Source organism: Trichoplusia ni, chromosome 11 (genome assembly GCF_003590095.1).
Source record: "Trichoplusia ni isolate ovarian cell line Hi5 chromosome 11, tn1, whole genome shotgun sequence".
Classification (NCBI taxonomy): Eukaryota; Metazoa; Arthropoda; class Insecta; order Lepidoptera; family Noctuidae; genus Trichoplusia; species Trichoplusia ni.
In genome coordinates, this window is record NC_039488.1 from 9696918 (window position 1) to 9712773 (window position 15856).

Sequence of the window (15856 nt, forward strand, 5' to 3'; positions counted from 1 at the left end):
TATAAATGAAAACCTACTTGTATTAATCCCATCAAAAGTAATATACTTCTAATGGGATGAATACATCTATTCTTAACCCACCTTCCTCTTTTAAAATATATGCTAAATATTCAGAAACAAAATTACTATGTACCTAGTCAAATAAAAACGCCCCGGAAATTTCCGCAGGTGGAAAATGAAATTACTAATAGCAAACGGCCATGTTATGTTGTTAAAGATTCCCAAGAATACAATCGAGATGATCTATAATACTTTTAAGCCCGCCAACACTGTATTTTTAATTTCTATTTGTTAGTCAAATGAAATTTAACTTTCAATTTAATTTGCCAATAATGGTATAACCCAAAGCCAAAGCCGTAGGAAATGTTAAAAAGTGTTATGTCAATTGTCAATTCAATGTCAAAAACATGTGCTAGGTACTATAATTTTGACATTCACTTAGCTTATCTAAGTTTTATTTACAAACAAAATAACCTTTTTACTAAAATGACGTGCATACAATGTAATCAAGAATCAAAATATAAATGTCCTGTATGCAGACAACCCTAGTAAGTAAATTAAATGAAGAAATACCCCAAAATATACCTTAAACTGTGTAAATTTTATTTCTTGTTACAGTTGTTCAGTTTCTTGTTATAAAGAACATAAGAAGAATCCTTGTACGGCCCCACCACAGTCCCCAAAGCCGCCTACATTAAATGAAAAAGTTATTGAGTATGATTATCCTACAGAAGACACTGTGCCAATAGAAAAATTAAAGTTATTAGGTAAGATAACTAAACTATTTTGAACTTTTGCATATTATCCACGCACTTTGAATAATGTAAACTTATGTAGCTTCTTGTTATTTTATACTAGATGTCGCAAGGGCCTCCTTTCGATATTTTGAAATCTATTTTAAAACTATCTTACATATTAAATGAAGTACAAACTGTGTACTATTTTTTTCCTAACCCATTATACTTTTTGCTTAAAGGAATAACAAACTTCCAACCATACTTAAAAACTTTTTGGTTATAATATAAGCAGGTACTGCTGATGTATAGCAACCTCATTGGCTAGTATTTGCACATTCAAGTCACAGGCAGAAACATGCCATGTAAACATTTAACATTTTTCATGTTCATTCAATACTTTTTCAGAACACTCTGCAGATGTGAAGACATGCTTAGAGAACCCACATGTACGTGAAATATTGGAATTACTGGATAAGTCTCCATATCCAGCTAAACTTATAAAGGAGTATATGCAAGAACCAATATTCACTGAATTTGTGGACGCCTGCTTGGCAGTTGTGCAGCCACCAGATAGCAATGATAAATAAAACTGTTACTTTTGACTGTGTTTTTTTATTTAGCTGTTGCATGGCATGAATGTACTATTGTTCTATCAGGCTATGTTAGGGTCTAAACAGACAGACCGCATATTTGCAGTTTGGATGCAGTTGACACAACTGCAATAGAACTGCAAACCAGTTGCAGTTGCCAGTTTGCAGTTATGTAAACTACATTTAAACTGCATCCGAACTGCAAATTTGCAGTTGAAATGCAGTTCGCCTATCTAGAACCTTACAGTTAGTGCATTTAGTGCTTTATAAGAAGATTGAGTCACAGAATGCAAGGATTTGTAAATTGATAAACAAAGTACAAAAAATTCAATTTTATTAATTAACAAAACCATTTGATTTATTAATACAAAAATACTAATTACATTCACCTAGAATTCACCTAAAGCAGCTCTTAGTAAATTTTCAAATTCCAAAGATTTTTGTTTTCCTTCTTCTATTTGTTCTTCAAGCTGTTTCACAGCTTCAGCACAGTTGCTGTATTTAGATATGTTCTCATCTTTTTCTTTCAAACTTTCATCTACTAATGTGCGATCCATGTCTTCTAGCATGAGATATTCTAAGGAATCAATTTGAAGTTTTCGACGCTTTGCTTCTATGAAGAAATCAATATCGTCTTCAGTTTCTAAAGCTTTGTGTTTCATTTCATTTATAACAGAAACTTCATACAGCCACAGAGCATTTCGATAATCTTCTAAAACGGACTTATCATATACTGCAAAACGATTCTCAAAATGTTTCAGTCTATTAATCTTTTCATAAACTATTATATTCATAAGATCTACAAGGTTGTAATGAGCAAAATATTTATTGAACTCCTCACCGGGCATGCTTACATTTGACAGTTCATGCGGTAGCACAGCAACTACTTTACAGACCACTTCTTCAGGATTTTCAAACCATCCTATCTGGTTACAATAGCTGCTGATCTGTTGCTGCATGCTGATGGCATTTACTGGGTTAAAGTCTGATGAAGGATCTGGTAACTTAAGATTACTCATGATCCTTTTTATCGCCGACACATTATCAGAAGTTTTAACGCTGCTCGGGATAAACTCGTACGGTTTAGGATAAGGAGACGCGCTGTCCAAATATGTTTGAAATTCCAATGGGAACGAAGAATAGTTAAACAATTCTTCATTCGTTATAACATCAGTTAACTTATCCACTGCTGTGTTGTAACACTTAATTAATTTATATAAATCTCTTAAAACGGCTTTCATGCGGTTATCTTGCTCCGACCGCAATCTACACCAAATTTCATTTCCAAGGTATCTTTGGCAAATTGATTTTAAGTAATCAATTTCTAGAGGCGGTAGTACTGGGTACTTTTTCGCCAACCATTTCATGGCACTCTTAGAACACACATTTAATGACTCACATACATTCTGTGCATCTATTACGAAGGTTCTGTACGCCGATATTACATTCTTAGTGACAAGGTTTGCAAGAAGATTTTCCACAAGTACCTGTATGTGCTCTGACTTTGGAATGATGACTGCTACGGGTATCACTTGATTCGGATATTTGTATTTTAGTGTTTCTTCTATCGTATCTGCTAAATCTCCATCATTTTCAGTCGCGTAAAACAAAACAGCGTTTGCACCTTCGAGCGCTTCATTGCCATTCATTTTCTTTTCTTTACTAGTTAAACTGACAGATATAGCGAAGTCCATCAAATGGTTCCAAGATTGTTTGCCGACATGTATTAGAGTGGTAGAAACTTCATGCTGTTTTTTATCACTGAAAGCGTCTTGCAACCAGTTTTCGACGTTTATCTTTTTGTGTAGCCATTTCGTAGCCCCTGGAGAAACTAAGGTAACTTTCCAAAAGAAACATTTATCATAGGGATAGCTTATTTGTTTCATGCGCCTTAACAATGGTGATCGTATGATTTCCATTATATTGTAGGGTTCTGGAGTGGGTAACTGTTTCAGTTCCCCAGTAAATTTATACCCCTTATGAACGGATTTCATATTTCTTAAAGCAGCATTTTCAACAAACCTTCTTAATAAAGATGCTTCTTCCATTGGCGTCTTACTAGTAATCCAAACCGGAGTATCTTCCAAGAGGCTGCGTCTTTTAATATTTCTTGTGTATTGACTCTTCCAAATGTTGAACCATTTCTTCATTATTTTCCGGGTCCAAAACGCTTCGGCCATCAATTCAGATTCACAAATCTCACTGGTTATATTCAATAATATTTCATCTGTTACTGTTTTAGCGAACTCCATTAAATTGTTAAACTTCTCAACTTCTTCTGTCATTGTATCCTTCACAGTCGAATTATTAATCTCATCGATTATTTCTTCAACCAGCTGCATAGATTCACTTTCAACTCTTTCCCTAAATTGCCTCTCATCTTCTGCTTTGCGCTTAATTTCAGCTTTCTTTTCTTCTTCTAATTTTTTCTTCAGTTCTTCTTGTTTCCTTATCTCCTCTTTCCTGCGTGTTTCTTCCAGTAATTTTTCCTGCAGTTCTTTTTGTTTTTTAAGAGCCTCCTCCTTGCGTTTGATTTCTGCTTGGTACCTTAGTTCCTCTTGTCGTCTTTGTTCCTCCTGTCGTCTTAATTCTTCTTTCTTTCTTTTACTCTCTTCCAACATTTTTTGCATCTCTCTTGCTTGTTCTTCCTTTAGAGCTGCAGAACTAGCTTGTTTTTGTACCTGATCGACATCTTCATCTTCAGTAAAATCGTAAACAGACGGGATTTTTGGGGCTGATACTGAATTGAATATATTGTCAGCAACTGTTTGCGCTTTATTTTTGCTATCGAATATTGAGTAACTTTTCGAATCAGTGCCATTGGATTGCAAAGGGTTTTGTGAGAAGATTGCTGGCGCTAACTTGTTGCCCGCAATATCACCATTTGAGAAAATAGATTGAGACTTTCCTTGGTTGTCAACATTAGCAGATTTTTTAAACAAGTTGTTACCCTCCACTGGAGCAAATCCGCTGAATATATTAGGTGGCGGCTTCGTTCCAGTTTCGGGCTGAGATGGTTTTGCAAAAATATTTCCACCCTTCGTAAAAGTATTTGTACTATCAGGTTTTGAAAATAAATCGTTATTAGCACCTGTAAATATACTCTTACTTTCTTGGTTTGGAACCTTACTGTCTTCTTTTACTGCAAAAACGTTTTGATTATTTGTAGGCACAGCTCCAAAGATGCCTTTCCCCGATTTAGGTAAAGAAGGTTGCGCAAAAACAGATGAAGCATCTGGTTTCTTAAATATGTTATCACCGGCTTTCGGAGGCATAAATAGTGGATTTGAATTCAAAACCTTATCACTTGGCTTTGCAAATATATTATTAGATCCCGGTGCCGAGTTTTCGAAAAGCCTTTTGACTTTTTCTTGTCCTGTAAATATGCTGGATGCTATGGGTGATTGTGGTTTAGAAAATGAGAAAATATTTTTTGTATCTTCACTGGATATTTTTTCTGGCGAGTTTTTAATAATATCTGTCGGTGCTACAGTAATAGCTGGTGTAAATGAAAATACTTTTGTTTCTCCTGGCAGCTTCGGCAGAGCAGGTTCGGTGGGAATAGGAAATTTCTGTGGTATTTTCGGCAAACTTGGTACAGCCGGCTTTGCGAAAACATTCGCTTTGGTTTCCACTGTTCTATCGATCAAGGTGGGCTTTCCACCTTGCGATATCTTCTGAATCTCTGTTTTTAATGCATTTATGTCTTTATTGCTATCGTTTAATGTATTATATCCTTGATCTTCGGCAGTTAAGGCACTTTGTTTTAATCTACCATCTGTGCCAAAACTAGTGTATAAATTGTGTCGACTGAATCCAGCATCGGGGAGATGACCGCCTGCAATTGTTTCGCCAACAGAGGCTTTTCTTTTAGATTCGATAAGTTGCACAGCTCTGGCAGTTGGGTAAGGATCGCTATCCTCGATAAACTGATTCCGATCTAATATAATCGATAACTCGTCATCAGAATCATCAGTTCTTGCAAATCGAAGACCATAATGGTTGATAAATGACTTTAAATTCTCAACTGATTCGAAGGCAAGTGATTTCATTACATCTTCTGCAGGGAATCTTGAGCCTCCTCTGGGCGCATAGGCTTTGACTATTCTAGCGAGAGCTCGAGCGCGAACATCGTTGAAATACCGCAGAAGTATACACGCCTGAAGGTAGGTGGCCTGTTCCGCGACTAATCGGAAGAACCTTACGTAGTTATTATTGTCGATCGCGTTGAATACCTTTATAGCGAAAATTATTGGCTCCGACTTCTGTATTTCAATGGGCAGCTGCTTGATCTGTAATTAAAGTACGTAAGTAAAGGCATAAATATCGGAGTACCAATAATACAATAACAAAGACGAGTAAATGTACTGCAAAATACTGACCTCCCACCAAAAATTAGCATCACCAAGATTAAGTAAAGCAACATATCCTCTGAATTCTGCCTCCCTTGGCTTTTGTTCTGGCGTAACATCTGAATACATATGCTTTAATGTTTGAAGACATTTGGTAAGATTATCCGTGTTCAACTTTTGGTCGAACTGAGTGTGTTCGAGGTCGGCCAGCCGCGCGGCACAGTGCGCATGAAACCTCGCGCATGCTTCGACCAAGTAAATAGACTCTGAAAGTGATAATTTAAATGATGCATTTAAAATATCAAGTTAATGAAAATTAAAGCGCTTAGGATATCAATTTATGTGCTAACCTGCGCAACACAGGGCCTGCTGCGTTATGTCTTTCCTGATACCACGAAAACGGTCCCACATGAAATGGAACCAATCTGCCAGCGAAACCTGAGTCAACATAAAAAAAAACATCATATTTCTAAAAAATCAAAACTTTTCGACAGTTATTACAGTTAAGGTAGACGATCTATTATATTGCTCAATGTTGTGAAATTATCAATATTATAAAGGGACAATATTGTGCAATGATTGAACAGATAATTTAGATTACACCACATCTGTGACCATGACTGTCCTTTATTTAGTGCACTGAAAATACATAGAACTTGATGAGCCACAGAAGCATATCAATCAGATTCACTTAATCACTTTCGTATTAGTAATACTATCGTGGATTACATAATATCTTGCTGACTTCATAAACAGTCTTTGGGCCTTGCAAGATGTACAGTACAGAATGGCGGATAATTGCGAAGTACAGACCTGTCGCTTGGTGTCTGCGACCTCGTGCAGCAGGTACGCGCAGGTCCGCATGAGCACGGCGGCGGGTCGCAGCTCGTAGCACATGGGGATCTCCTGGTCGGCCGAGCTGCGGCTGTACTGCTTCACCGCGCGCCACGCCTCCAGCTCGCCGTCTGACTCCACTACCGTCTCCAATGTCATCACCTGGATACAAGTACATATGCGTAGTAAAAGGTTCAATAGATCTATATGTATGTTAACTCGGATCAAATTATACAATTTAGTCTAGTATAATCTAAATCTGTCTAAAGTTCTGCATTTTCTACTAGGTGTATACTGGTAAGGTAAGAAAATAATTTAGTATTAATATTATAATGTGGTAATTTACCTGGTGTTCTGCTTGTCTGTGTAACAGCTCTTTTTCTGGGCACATATCCTGACAGGTGCCTATAGTAGCACCTCCAACTTTTATCCGCGAACCAGCGCCTCCCCACGCTCTTAAAATTCTAAAATAATACAAAAGAGCAGTTATATATATATTGTTACCTAATTACCTGACAAAGTTTTAAAAACGCGTAAGTTATTATCGAACTTGCCTTGCCTGCCTTGTCTTATGACAAAAAGTGAATGAACAAAATGAACTGACTCGGAGACAGTCGCAAAGCAAACTAGTCATATTTCAAATAATTGTGTATAAAATCAAATGTTATTATAAAACTATCATTACCTGTCTCTCGCATCAAGTATTCGCCATTTCTCATCAGGAGTAACGGAAACCTTTGATCGAAGTTGATGCAGTTCTAATGCTGCCTCCGAAGTGCTTAGAGTTGTCTGTGTAGTTGTGATCACAACTGGATCCTCCATAACACTAGCAGACTGTACACTGTAAATCAATTTATTGTCAAAAACTCAATTGAAAAGCAAGTTTATATAATTCAGTATTATTTATTGTAGTATGATTTAGCAAAGGTTCTAGTCAAAGTGACAAAGTTTCTTTAGATAGGTGGGAAATTTAGGTACTTAGTAATGATTCATCACCTTATTTTCATCACTAATTTCACCTGTTCAAAATAAAATAGCAATAAATCAGTATATCTTACACTGGAGGCTTTTTCACTCTAACTGGAGCCTTTTTCTTCATTTGCGATGGTCTCATAACTCTTGCAGGTGGCATCTTCAACTTGATTTGTGGCTCTACAGGTTTTGAATCAGGTTCCACATCCATGGCTATAAAAAAATTGATTTCAGCTTAGTAGTTTCTAACTTATTGATTTTATATTTAACTGGAAGACTGATAGGCATCGGAGATAGATTTTCATGAGTACTGCAGTAAGTGGCATAGGAAGTATGACTGAAAATATTGTATTCTTAAATATTGTGATATGTCCTTACTGTTTTGACGTGTGATTCTGTAGGTTGGGGTTCCTCCCATGGCAGACAGCTCCTCTTCAACATCAGAGTCTGGCACCCAATCAGGATCATTCTCTGTTTTAACACTGCGTCTCCGCCTGGACCACGAATTATAAATATAACTTATTATCATGTAACAACTTAAAATGTGTTTATGCTTGAACAACAAATAGTGTCTGTTTCACTTGAAATAGGCCTTCAACATCTTGTTCACTATGTGCAGTAGACAACACTTGTTCAAATATATATATAAGACAACATATTACTATCTTAGTTTATTCAGAATAAAGAAGAACTCAGACAAACAAGAAAAATAAATCTCCAGGCTTTTTCTTTACAATCAAATCAAAGCTTTTATCAATCTGAGAGAAGATAACAAAAATGAGTTACACTTACACCCTAGCCTTACTGCGAGTGACATCAAACATGAAGCCATCATAAGCTCCTGCATTGAGCACGGCACGCTCAGCAGAGCTCGGCTGGTCATAGTCTATGATACACATGTGCCGCTTCGGGAACAGCCGGATCTTCTGCACACGTCCAAACTTGCTGAAGTGCTTCTTTGCCGTGGTGGCATCAAATAAGCAATCAGGGACATTTGAACATCTAAAAAGCGAACAAAATTGTTAGAACATAAATATTTAAACACGAATATTGACTGTTTAAACCATTAGTGTCACAACCATGGGGGTATTTCAACCTCAAATATAACTTACGTGATCGAAGTTTTTGGATTGATGGTAGCTTCTTGAAATTGATTTTTAAGTTTCTTGCGAGGACTTGTAGGCGACTGCATGTTTGTTTTCACACAAGCGTGTTACACAAAACACCATAAGACATGTATATAAACATAAATCGTAGTTTCTGATCACAAGGTCGCTACATCTGTATTGTGCTGTGATAAACAGCGTTAGCGGAATAATTTTGGCCTATTACTCATTGGGAGGATTATATAGTAGACTGTTACGATACGTTTATAATTATAATCCTTATTCACTGGATAAATCCTCAATTTATTGTACTAATGAATATATCATGACATTTGACAGCGTCCGTGTGTCTGTTGGCCTTCAAAATTTGTTCATTCCATTCAAAATACTTTGACAAGCTTGAATGAATATTTGCAAGAAACACAGACTATACAATTTTAACCACAGAATAAAATTGGGCAGTTCTTTATTAGAAAATAAAAGATAGAGATAGAGATAGAGATTGTTGTTCACGAACATTTAACAGAAAGATAGTTCATCTTTTAAGTACAATAAATTAGTAAAAAATATTAAAGGTTGACTGCTTCTTTAAAAAAATACGAAGCCTACATTTTAAAATAGGTAAATGCATACATTTCATTTAAAGAAACGTTATTTTAAAATCTTGGTTTCAGTTTAAAAATAATAATAATTTTCTACTACTCTGTAATATTTCTAACATAATTTTGCCACAATGATAGGCCAAGACTATTTCTACATTCCCTTAATCACCGGTAGATGTCGGGCTGTACCTGAATGTCCTAAGCGAGTGTTCCTTGCACAGATTGTGTGCTACAGTAACTCAAAACAAATACATTTAAACATATATACAGATAAATGTTACTATGATAACCTGCAAAACATGACCAGACCCCCGCTTTACCTCACTTTACAGGGCGTTCATTATAAGACTGCTTTGTCTGTACCCACAAAAAATAAAATAAACACCTTAACACAAAACAAATCCGCTTTTAACTTTAAAGGTTAATAATTAATTAATCATTTTAGCAACCGTAATACTGTATTTTTACACACGTCGACGACGATTGTTGGATGTAAGTGTACATTTTACAGACGGCAAAAAAAGTTACATAGGCCCAATGGGATTTATTGAGCTCTTGTTGAACACGACCAAAAACATTAACCTGGGGTTGTGACTGAGAAACAAAATAAGTACCTCAATCTCTAAAATGAAACATAATAAGATATTTCCTATATTTTAGTTTGAAAAGCTGTATTTATTCGTCAACTTTCCTTTCTGGTGTTACTCTGTGCCAATAAAAATATTAGTACCGTAGATCCAATTGTTACTTACAAACTCATTCACCATCTCCATTCTATTTTATGCTACATTTCTTCTATTTGCATGTATGTGGTCACGAATACCCATAGGTAATTGTTGAACGCAGCTGGTTAAAGACTGGCACACATTATGGGCGACGTGACCTGTGTGTCAATCAACCACGTGTTATATGTTATGTTATTTATATTATTATAAATTATAATTATTATGTTGCTCAAGTTAAAATGTTACTAAAAGTAGGGTGATAAAGTTGTCGCGTTGCTCTTTATGTGTGTTGTTTCAAAGCTCTTTATCGAATGAGCCTTGAATGAATGAATCTTTATTGAAAAGTTATGTGATTGAGTTAAAGTAAGCTATTTTTTAGCTCTGTTTTCTATGTGTTAATACTGTTAATCATGTGTCCGTTTTCGGTATCTACACTTGAGCGTTAATGATATTGTTATCAGCACTCTACTTTAAATTGACGCTCTCGTTTAGGCTCCGTATTAGGGCTACGTCACTTATTTTTTTGTTTTCCACATAAACGTGTAGGTGATAAATAAAAGCCAGACCTCAGGTAAGTAACGTTCCAAAATGTATTTTTTTCATAATTTTTCTACTTTATAATGTCAAAGACATGAGTCCTAAGGGGTTTTCCGTGCTCTCGCGCTGCTCCCTCACAGAAACCTAGAAGTGGTACAGAACTAAACAAATAAGTAAGTAGTGTGAGACAACCTTATTGATGACATGTTTGTGTGACAGCGCATAGTGACGCAGATGATGTAACACTCAACATTCCGCCGAGCACAGCGCTAGTTCCGGAACGTGCCGGATGTACACGGTACCTGTCACTTTCTAACTACCATTTTGGCTATTTTCGTTTGCTTGGCCATATTTTGCACGTGTATTGACCGTGGGATTCGGCGGTTTTCATTGCGTGGTTAGGAATTGGAAAATTGAATACCTGCGCCATAGACAAGTCCTGTCAAAGGGTGAACAAAAAGGAAATTATTTAAAGAAATTTCTTGATTTATATACCTTATTAGAATAAACTGACGTTCCATACACTTAGAGACACGGTTCTCATATTATACAAAGGTAAAACCCGGCAATAGTTCTATACACCGTTTGGATCGTTTGACCATGTAGCAATTTGTGAAGGTAAAAGAACTTGCTGAGTGCAAGGATTAAAAAAGAAGTATCAATAAATTAATGCTTCTCTTGATTAATCATCAGGCTGTTTATGTAGGGATGGTTACATTCGGATGGACAAGCATAGTTAACCAAGATATGTATATCTAACTTTTCGACGCTACATTTAAATGGTTCCCAGGACCCAAACAAAACGTTTATTTTATGACTAAATACTTAATCATAGCCAGCATCAGATATTAGAGGTTTACAGACAAAACAAATTCTTCCATCAGTATCATGAAAAATAAAATTTTAACTAAGCTTATTAGCCATGACTACCACTAAATAAGGTAATCAATTATTTTTTTCGTTTACGATCGAAGACTATTATTAATCCTTAGATACCTACTTACCTTATCTTGGTATGTTACTACAGAAACAAGTTAAAGATTGAAACGTCCCCATATTTTGTAAGAATTCTGAAGTTGTTCTTTATCGAAGTAACGTTAAGACATTTTTATAGCTCCACAGCAAGTCAGCGTCGTCTTATTTTCATCAACAAGCATATAAACAAATGTGATGATCCATAATGGAAGTAGGAGCTGTTTAGGCGACCCGATGGTGCGGACTGCGGTGAATCACCTCGGCAAGTGACGTCATCGCTATAAATTCGGGTGTCACATTCCGTTGGCAGGCGCATGCGGTTATATAAAAGAAAGTGGCGCGGCCGCGCGACGACCTTGCTGGGTGAAAGGCGTGGCGCAAGTGGCACAGCCGGAACTCGCTCTTCCCACGGACCGATCCCGCGCCTCTCGCCCGCCATGCCGTTATGCGCCCGCGCAACTTTCGGTAACCGGTTTGATGTTAGCAAAAAAATGCACTAGGTACGCTTGGACCGGTGCCAGCTTAGAGGAGGCGGTGGACATAAAACACGGAATGTTGCAAATGATCGCAATCGTTATCTATGCAAAGCTTACTAGTACATAGGAGGGCTAGGTATGTGGCAGCCTTTTGGCCTACCCTTTTTCGGAAGGCGCCGGAAAGCTGTGTGAATTATGTGTAGCATGTCCCTTTTAGGGCACTGAGACATCGCCCATGTGGAGGTAGCATCTCCTAACCGTTGTGGTTGCTTCCTCCACATAGAGAGTTATAAAAATAAAAGCTTTTAAAAATTAGCTTTAAATTAGCCTATGTATATTGTGATAAGAATTGCGGATCATCTGAGGTATGATGTCTATCCACACCTTTTTCGTCACTAGACAAACATTATAGATGATCGTGCGATTTGATCAACTCTTGGTAGGTTTCTAAAACTCTGTATGTCATTGAGAGAAATCCGTAGAGTCACCTTGGATAGTAAAGGTACATAAAAAATAATTTTGATGTGAACGTATAATATCTGGTAGGTAAGTTACAAAGCTTGAACTTTCATTGTGTGCCCTTAATATCAAGGTCCATAAATAGCCTAGCTCTACAAAATCTCTACATATCTTATAGTATAAGAAAACATCCATAAAAGCCATAACAGAGCCCCGAGTTACATTTTAATAACCAAATAATACTCGTATCTAATGTTGCGGTTTCCCCTTTTTATTTCGGTAATAATAAATCAACTAAGTAGGATTTTAAATTTAAGTATATCAAAGCATATTAACAGTTTTCACATACATACACTTATGAAAAGGTAAGTGTCTTAAATGCTGGAGATACGTTCAAACATTTACAGTAAGCTAGTTAACGCAAGACCAGTCTGCAGAATAAACAATAAGCTTATTCATAGTAGAGATTCTAAATAATTCTACTATTTGAGTGCTGAGTCATCACAAACAAATCCATAGCCAAGCTAAACATTGAATTAGACACAATAAAATACATGCATCTATTCTGTCAGAATCCTAATTTTAGTCTAAGTAAATTGTAAACAATAAAGAAATTAAAGTTCATTACCTAGATATTTGTAGAGTTCCAGAGCAACATTCAACATAATAAATTACATTCAATGAGTAAGTTCGAACCAGCAATTTGCAATAGACATGCACTTTTTGCAACGAAATGCAATTAACATTTTTATTAAGAAGCAGGCTGTATTCCTGTAGATTCGTTCGAATAAGGCCTGTAATTGTGCAAGTGAGATGGAATATAGCGATGTTCATAGTCGTGTTGGCCTAGAATTCAGACAATTTCCGATTGCCACGGTCGGTCCGCGCGGGGAGGCGGCATGGCGGCATCGCCTAGCAACAGATAGACGCGATCTGCGCACACGCTGACTTTTAAGGAAAATGTTCTCCACACTCATTACTAAGCAAGATTTTTGGCAAATTTCGTACGTACCAAGAATTGAAAGTTAGCTTTACTGTGTTATGAGAGAACTATAAGAGTGAAGATAATGTAAACGTGATTCGACGTAAAATTTCATCTAAGGTTGCAAAAACATGTTAGATGAATCCAAATTGTTCTAGAAGGTTTTTAGGTCCATTTATTGAGCGACGCAGCAGTTACTCTAGCCCCCGTCACTTACCGAACATTTAATATCGTGTAGCATGGGTACCGTCTGGGTTTCTAAGTTACAGCAGTGTTAGCTGTATCAGATCAGACTAGGTAACGGTGAAAACAGAATTAACTGCGTGTAACTTTACAGCTTGTACAAGGCCAGTTGAAATGAAGAAACAAAAACTTGTTTAAACCTTTTTAGTGCAACGTTGGTTCATTCAAAATCTAGAACAATTTATCATTATAAACATTAACTGATTAGGTATCTAATCAGGCCAGATGATAGTGATATAACAGTATCTATAATAGGTAACCCTTAATACGCGTTGTTATGAGAAATATGGGTCACTTGAATAAGAATTAGTAATTTATGATTTAATGACGGGTAAAACAATGGCGTAAAAGCTTTCGTCCCACAAAAAAACAGAAGTTCATGTTCATTCCTTTCTTTTAGCCAAAAACACCTCAAACCCCATTCAATTTAGCAAAGGTCATACATTTGTAAAAAAATAGGTTTTTGAAACTTTCTTTAACTTGATGCAGGAAACTGAATAATTGAGACTACTCACTACTACACGTATACAGTACTTGCACAAGGCAAAAGTATTCACATTTTGGTTATGTGCAATGCAAGCACCATGTGCCTGCATTCGAGCAATCAAGTTATAATCAATTATAACTTTTGTGTAAAGCAAAGCAAGTAAAGTTGTATGTTTGTGTATCTTGGCATAAGTGACAGGTTCACCTGCTCCAGCAGAAAGCTGCAAGCAATACAGAGCGGCGCGCGGCGGCGCGTGCGGCGGCCGCGAACCCGGATGCGGCCAAATGACGTAACGCAGCCTTTGGTCCCCCCGCGCCGCGCATGCGCCGCGACAGCCGCGCCCCCCTGCTGCACCCACCTCTCGTGTCTGGTCGACCGTCTGAGCCGACATTGCCGCGCTTTGATCTCATGTTAGCTTGTCTTGTCAATGCTCCACTTATTTAATTAATCCCTTATACGGCGCTAGAGGGGCGATAGTCTGTTCCTGGGTGTAACTATCTGAGAACAGTTGCTACGTACAGTTACATTTCCTCTGATTATGGTGAGATAGATTGGTATCTCATACAAACACAGGGGGTGAACATGAACATTGTTGGTAAAGATGCTGCATACATTGTTGCATAGCGTGATGAGTAATATTCACGAAACATTCACGATACCTGCGAACAATCTACTTATGAGCATGAAACGAGTAATCGTGTGTCGGCTAGACAGCCAGCCAATTTTTTTCGTAAGCACGAGGAGTATAAGTCATTGTAACAATACAATTATGTTGCAAGGAGTCGGTAATTATAAAATGTTATTTATGTGCACTGGCAGTACATGTGTGGAAGAAACCATCCCGTCTCTACCCGTGTGTGTCGTAAAATGCGCCTAATGGTGCTGTGATTACCCGTAGGTATCTCTATATCAGTCTCTATCATGTATTTAGAAAAAAGGCTAATATTACAGGCTTAAATTTCAGTTCTATATTCGTGCTTCAGTGTAGCGTCGCTCAGAGACATTTACTATTATAACTAAAAGATATGATGGTTTTCAAGGTAACTCTATAAATATATTATAATTCTGTGGTCATTAGAAAGATAAAGTATAGTGGGTCAATATATTAAGTGGCCGCCGGTAGACCGCCAGAAAATTATTCTCGAGTCTAATTAGCGAACATGCCTCGAAATATAATTATTATTTGAAATTATAAAGAACGTCGGCTACCCGTCACGGTCTGTGGCTGGGACGTTGACGTACACTTTGCTTTTAATTAAGTATTTTTTTTGTTTCCATTTCATTTTATGACCCGACTTTATTTGAACGTAAAGTTAAAAAAAAACTTGTGTGTTTTTGATAATATTAACAGCGCACTGTATAAACGTAGAGTAAATTGAATTACGAAATTATGCTTATGATATAGCGGATTGGCCTCAGTGACGATTAAATGTTACTATGTTTATGTTAACAGGCATTAAGAGAAAAACGTTTGAAGTTTCGTATTTCAAATTAGAGAGTCATGTTCTTTTTCATTAACTGTTATTAGGATCACATTGCGTCAGAGTAAGTATATACGTGATAAACATTTTTGATTTTCAGTTCCCTCTCCCATAATTTTAAATGCACATTAATAATATTTGTATTAAAAAAAAACCATTTCTCACACGACAAGAACTAACAAAGATGCTCTACTTCCTACATTTCTAGTAAACTCAAGCGGCCATCAATCCACAGTGGGACACCGGTGTGCTGTGACTACATAATGAACGGCACCGAAATAAAAACAACCTTGTGTGT

The 15856-nt window shown here is 36.9% G+C and overlaps 2 protein-coding genes across 2 annotated transcripts; one reads left to right on the forward strand and one right to left on the reverse strand.

The window, feature by feature from the left end:
- Positions 1 to 409: 409 nt before the first annotated feature.
- LOC113498628 (zinc finger HIT domain-containing protein 3) lies at positions 410 to 1339 on the forward strand. The gene is made up of 3 exons (XM_026878709.1): positions 410 to 548; positions 619 to 767; positions 1143 to 1339. Exons 1-3 carry the CDS (start codon positions 487 to 489, stop codon positions 1322 to 1324), a joined length of 393 nt encoding a protein of 130 aa, XP_026734510.1. The 5' UTR covers positions 410 to 486; the 3' UTR covers positions 1325 to 1339.
- A 305-nt stretch (positions 1340 to 1644) lies between these two features.
- On the reverse strand, positions 1645 to 8964 carry LOC113498627. The gene is made up of 10 exons (XM_026878708.1): positions 8598 to 8964; positions 8278 to 8487; positions 7864 to 7979; positions 7572 to 7698; positions 7199 to 7354; positions 6860 to 6977; positions 6493 to 6675; positions 6030 to 6117; positions 5710 to 5945; positions 1645 to 5619 (listed from the first exon to the last, which is right to left on the reverse strand). The coding sequence occupies exons 1-10, from the start codon at positions 8675 to 8677 to the stop codon at positions 1717 to 1719; spliced, it is 5217 nt and encodes a 1738-aa protein (XP_026734509.1). The 5' UTR covers positions 8678 to 8964; the 3' UTR covers positions 1645 to 1716.
- Positions 8965 to 15856: the final 6892 nt, after the last annotated feature.

Excerpts from the sequence above, each read along its gene's own strand:
- LOC113498628 (XM_026878709.1), top strand. The coding sequence starts at position 487 with ATGACGTGCATACAATGTAATCAAGAATCAAAATATAAATGTCCTGTA. Across the intron at positions 549-618 it reads CCTGTATGCAGACAACCCTA|TTGTTCAGTTTCTTGTTATA; the intron begins GTAAGTAAATTA and ends TTCTTGTTACAG. Across the intron at positions 768-1,142 it reads AGAAAAATTAAAGTTATTAG|AACACTCTGCAGATGTGAAG; the intron begins GTAAGATAACTA and ends ATACTTTTTCAG.
- LOC113498627 (XM_026878708.1), bottom strand. The coding sequence starts at position 8,677 with ATGCAGTCGCCTACAAGTCCTCGCAAGAAACTTAAAAATCAATTTCAA. Across the intron at positions 7,980-8,277 it reads ACTCGCAGTAAGGCTAGGGT|GCGGAGACGCAGTGTTAAAA; the intron begins GTAAGTGTAACT and ends TTCGTGGTCCAG. Across the intron at positions 6,118-6,492 it reads TCGCAGACACCAAGCGACAG|GTTTCGCTGGCAGATTGGTT; the intron begins GTCTGTACTTCG and ends ATGTTGACTCAG.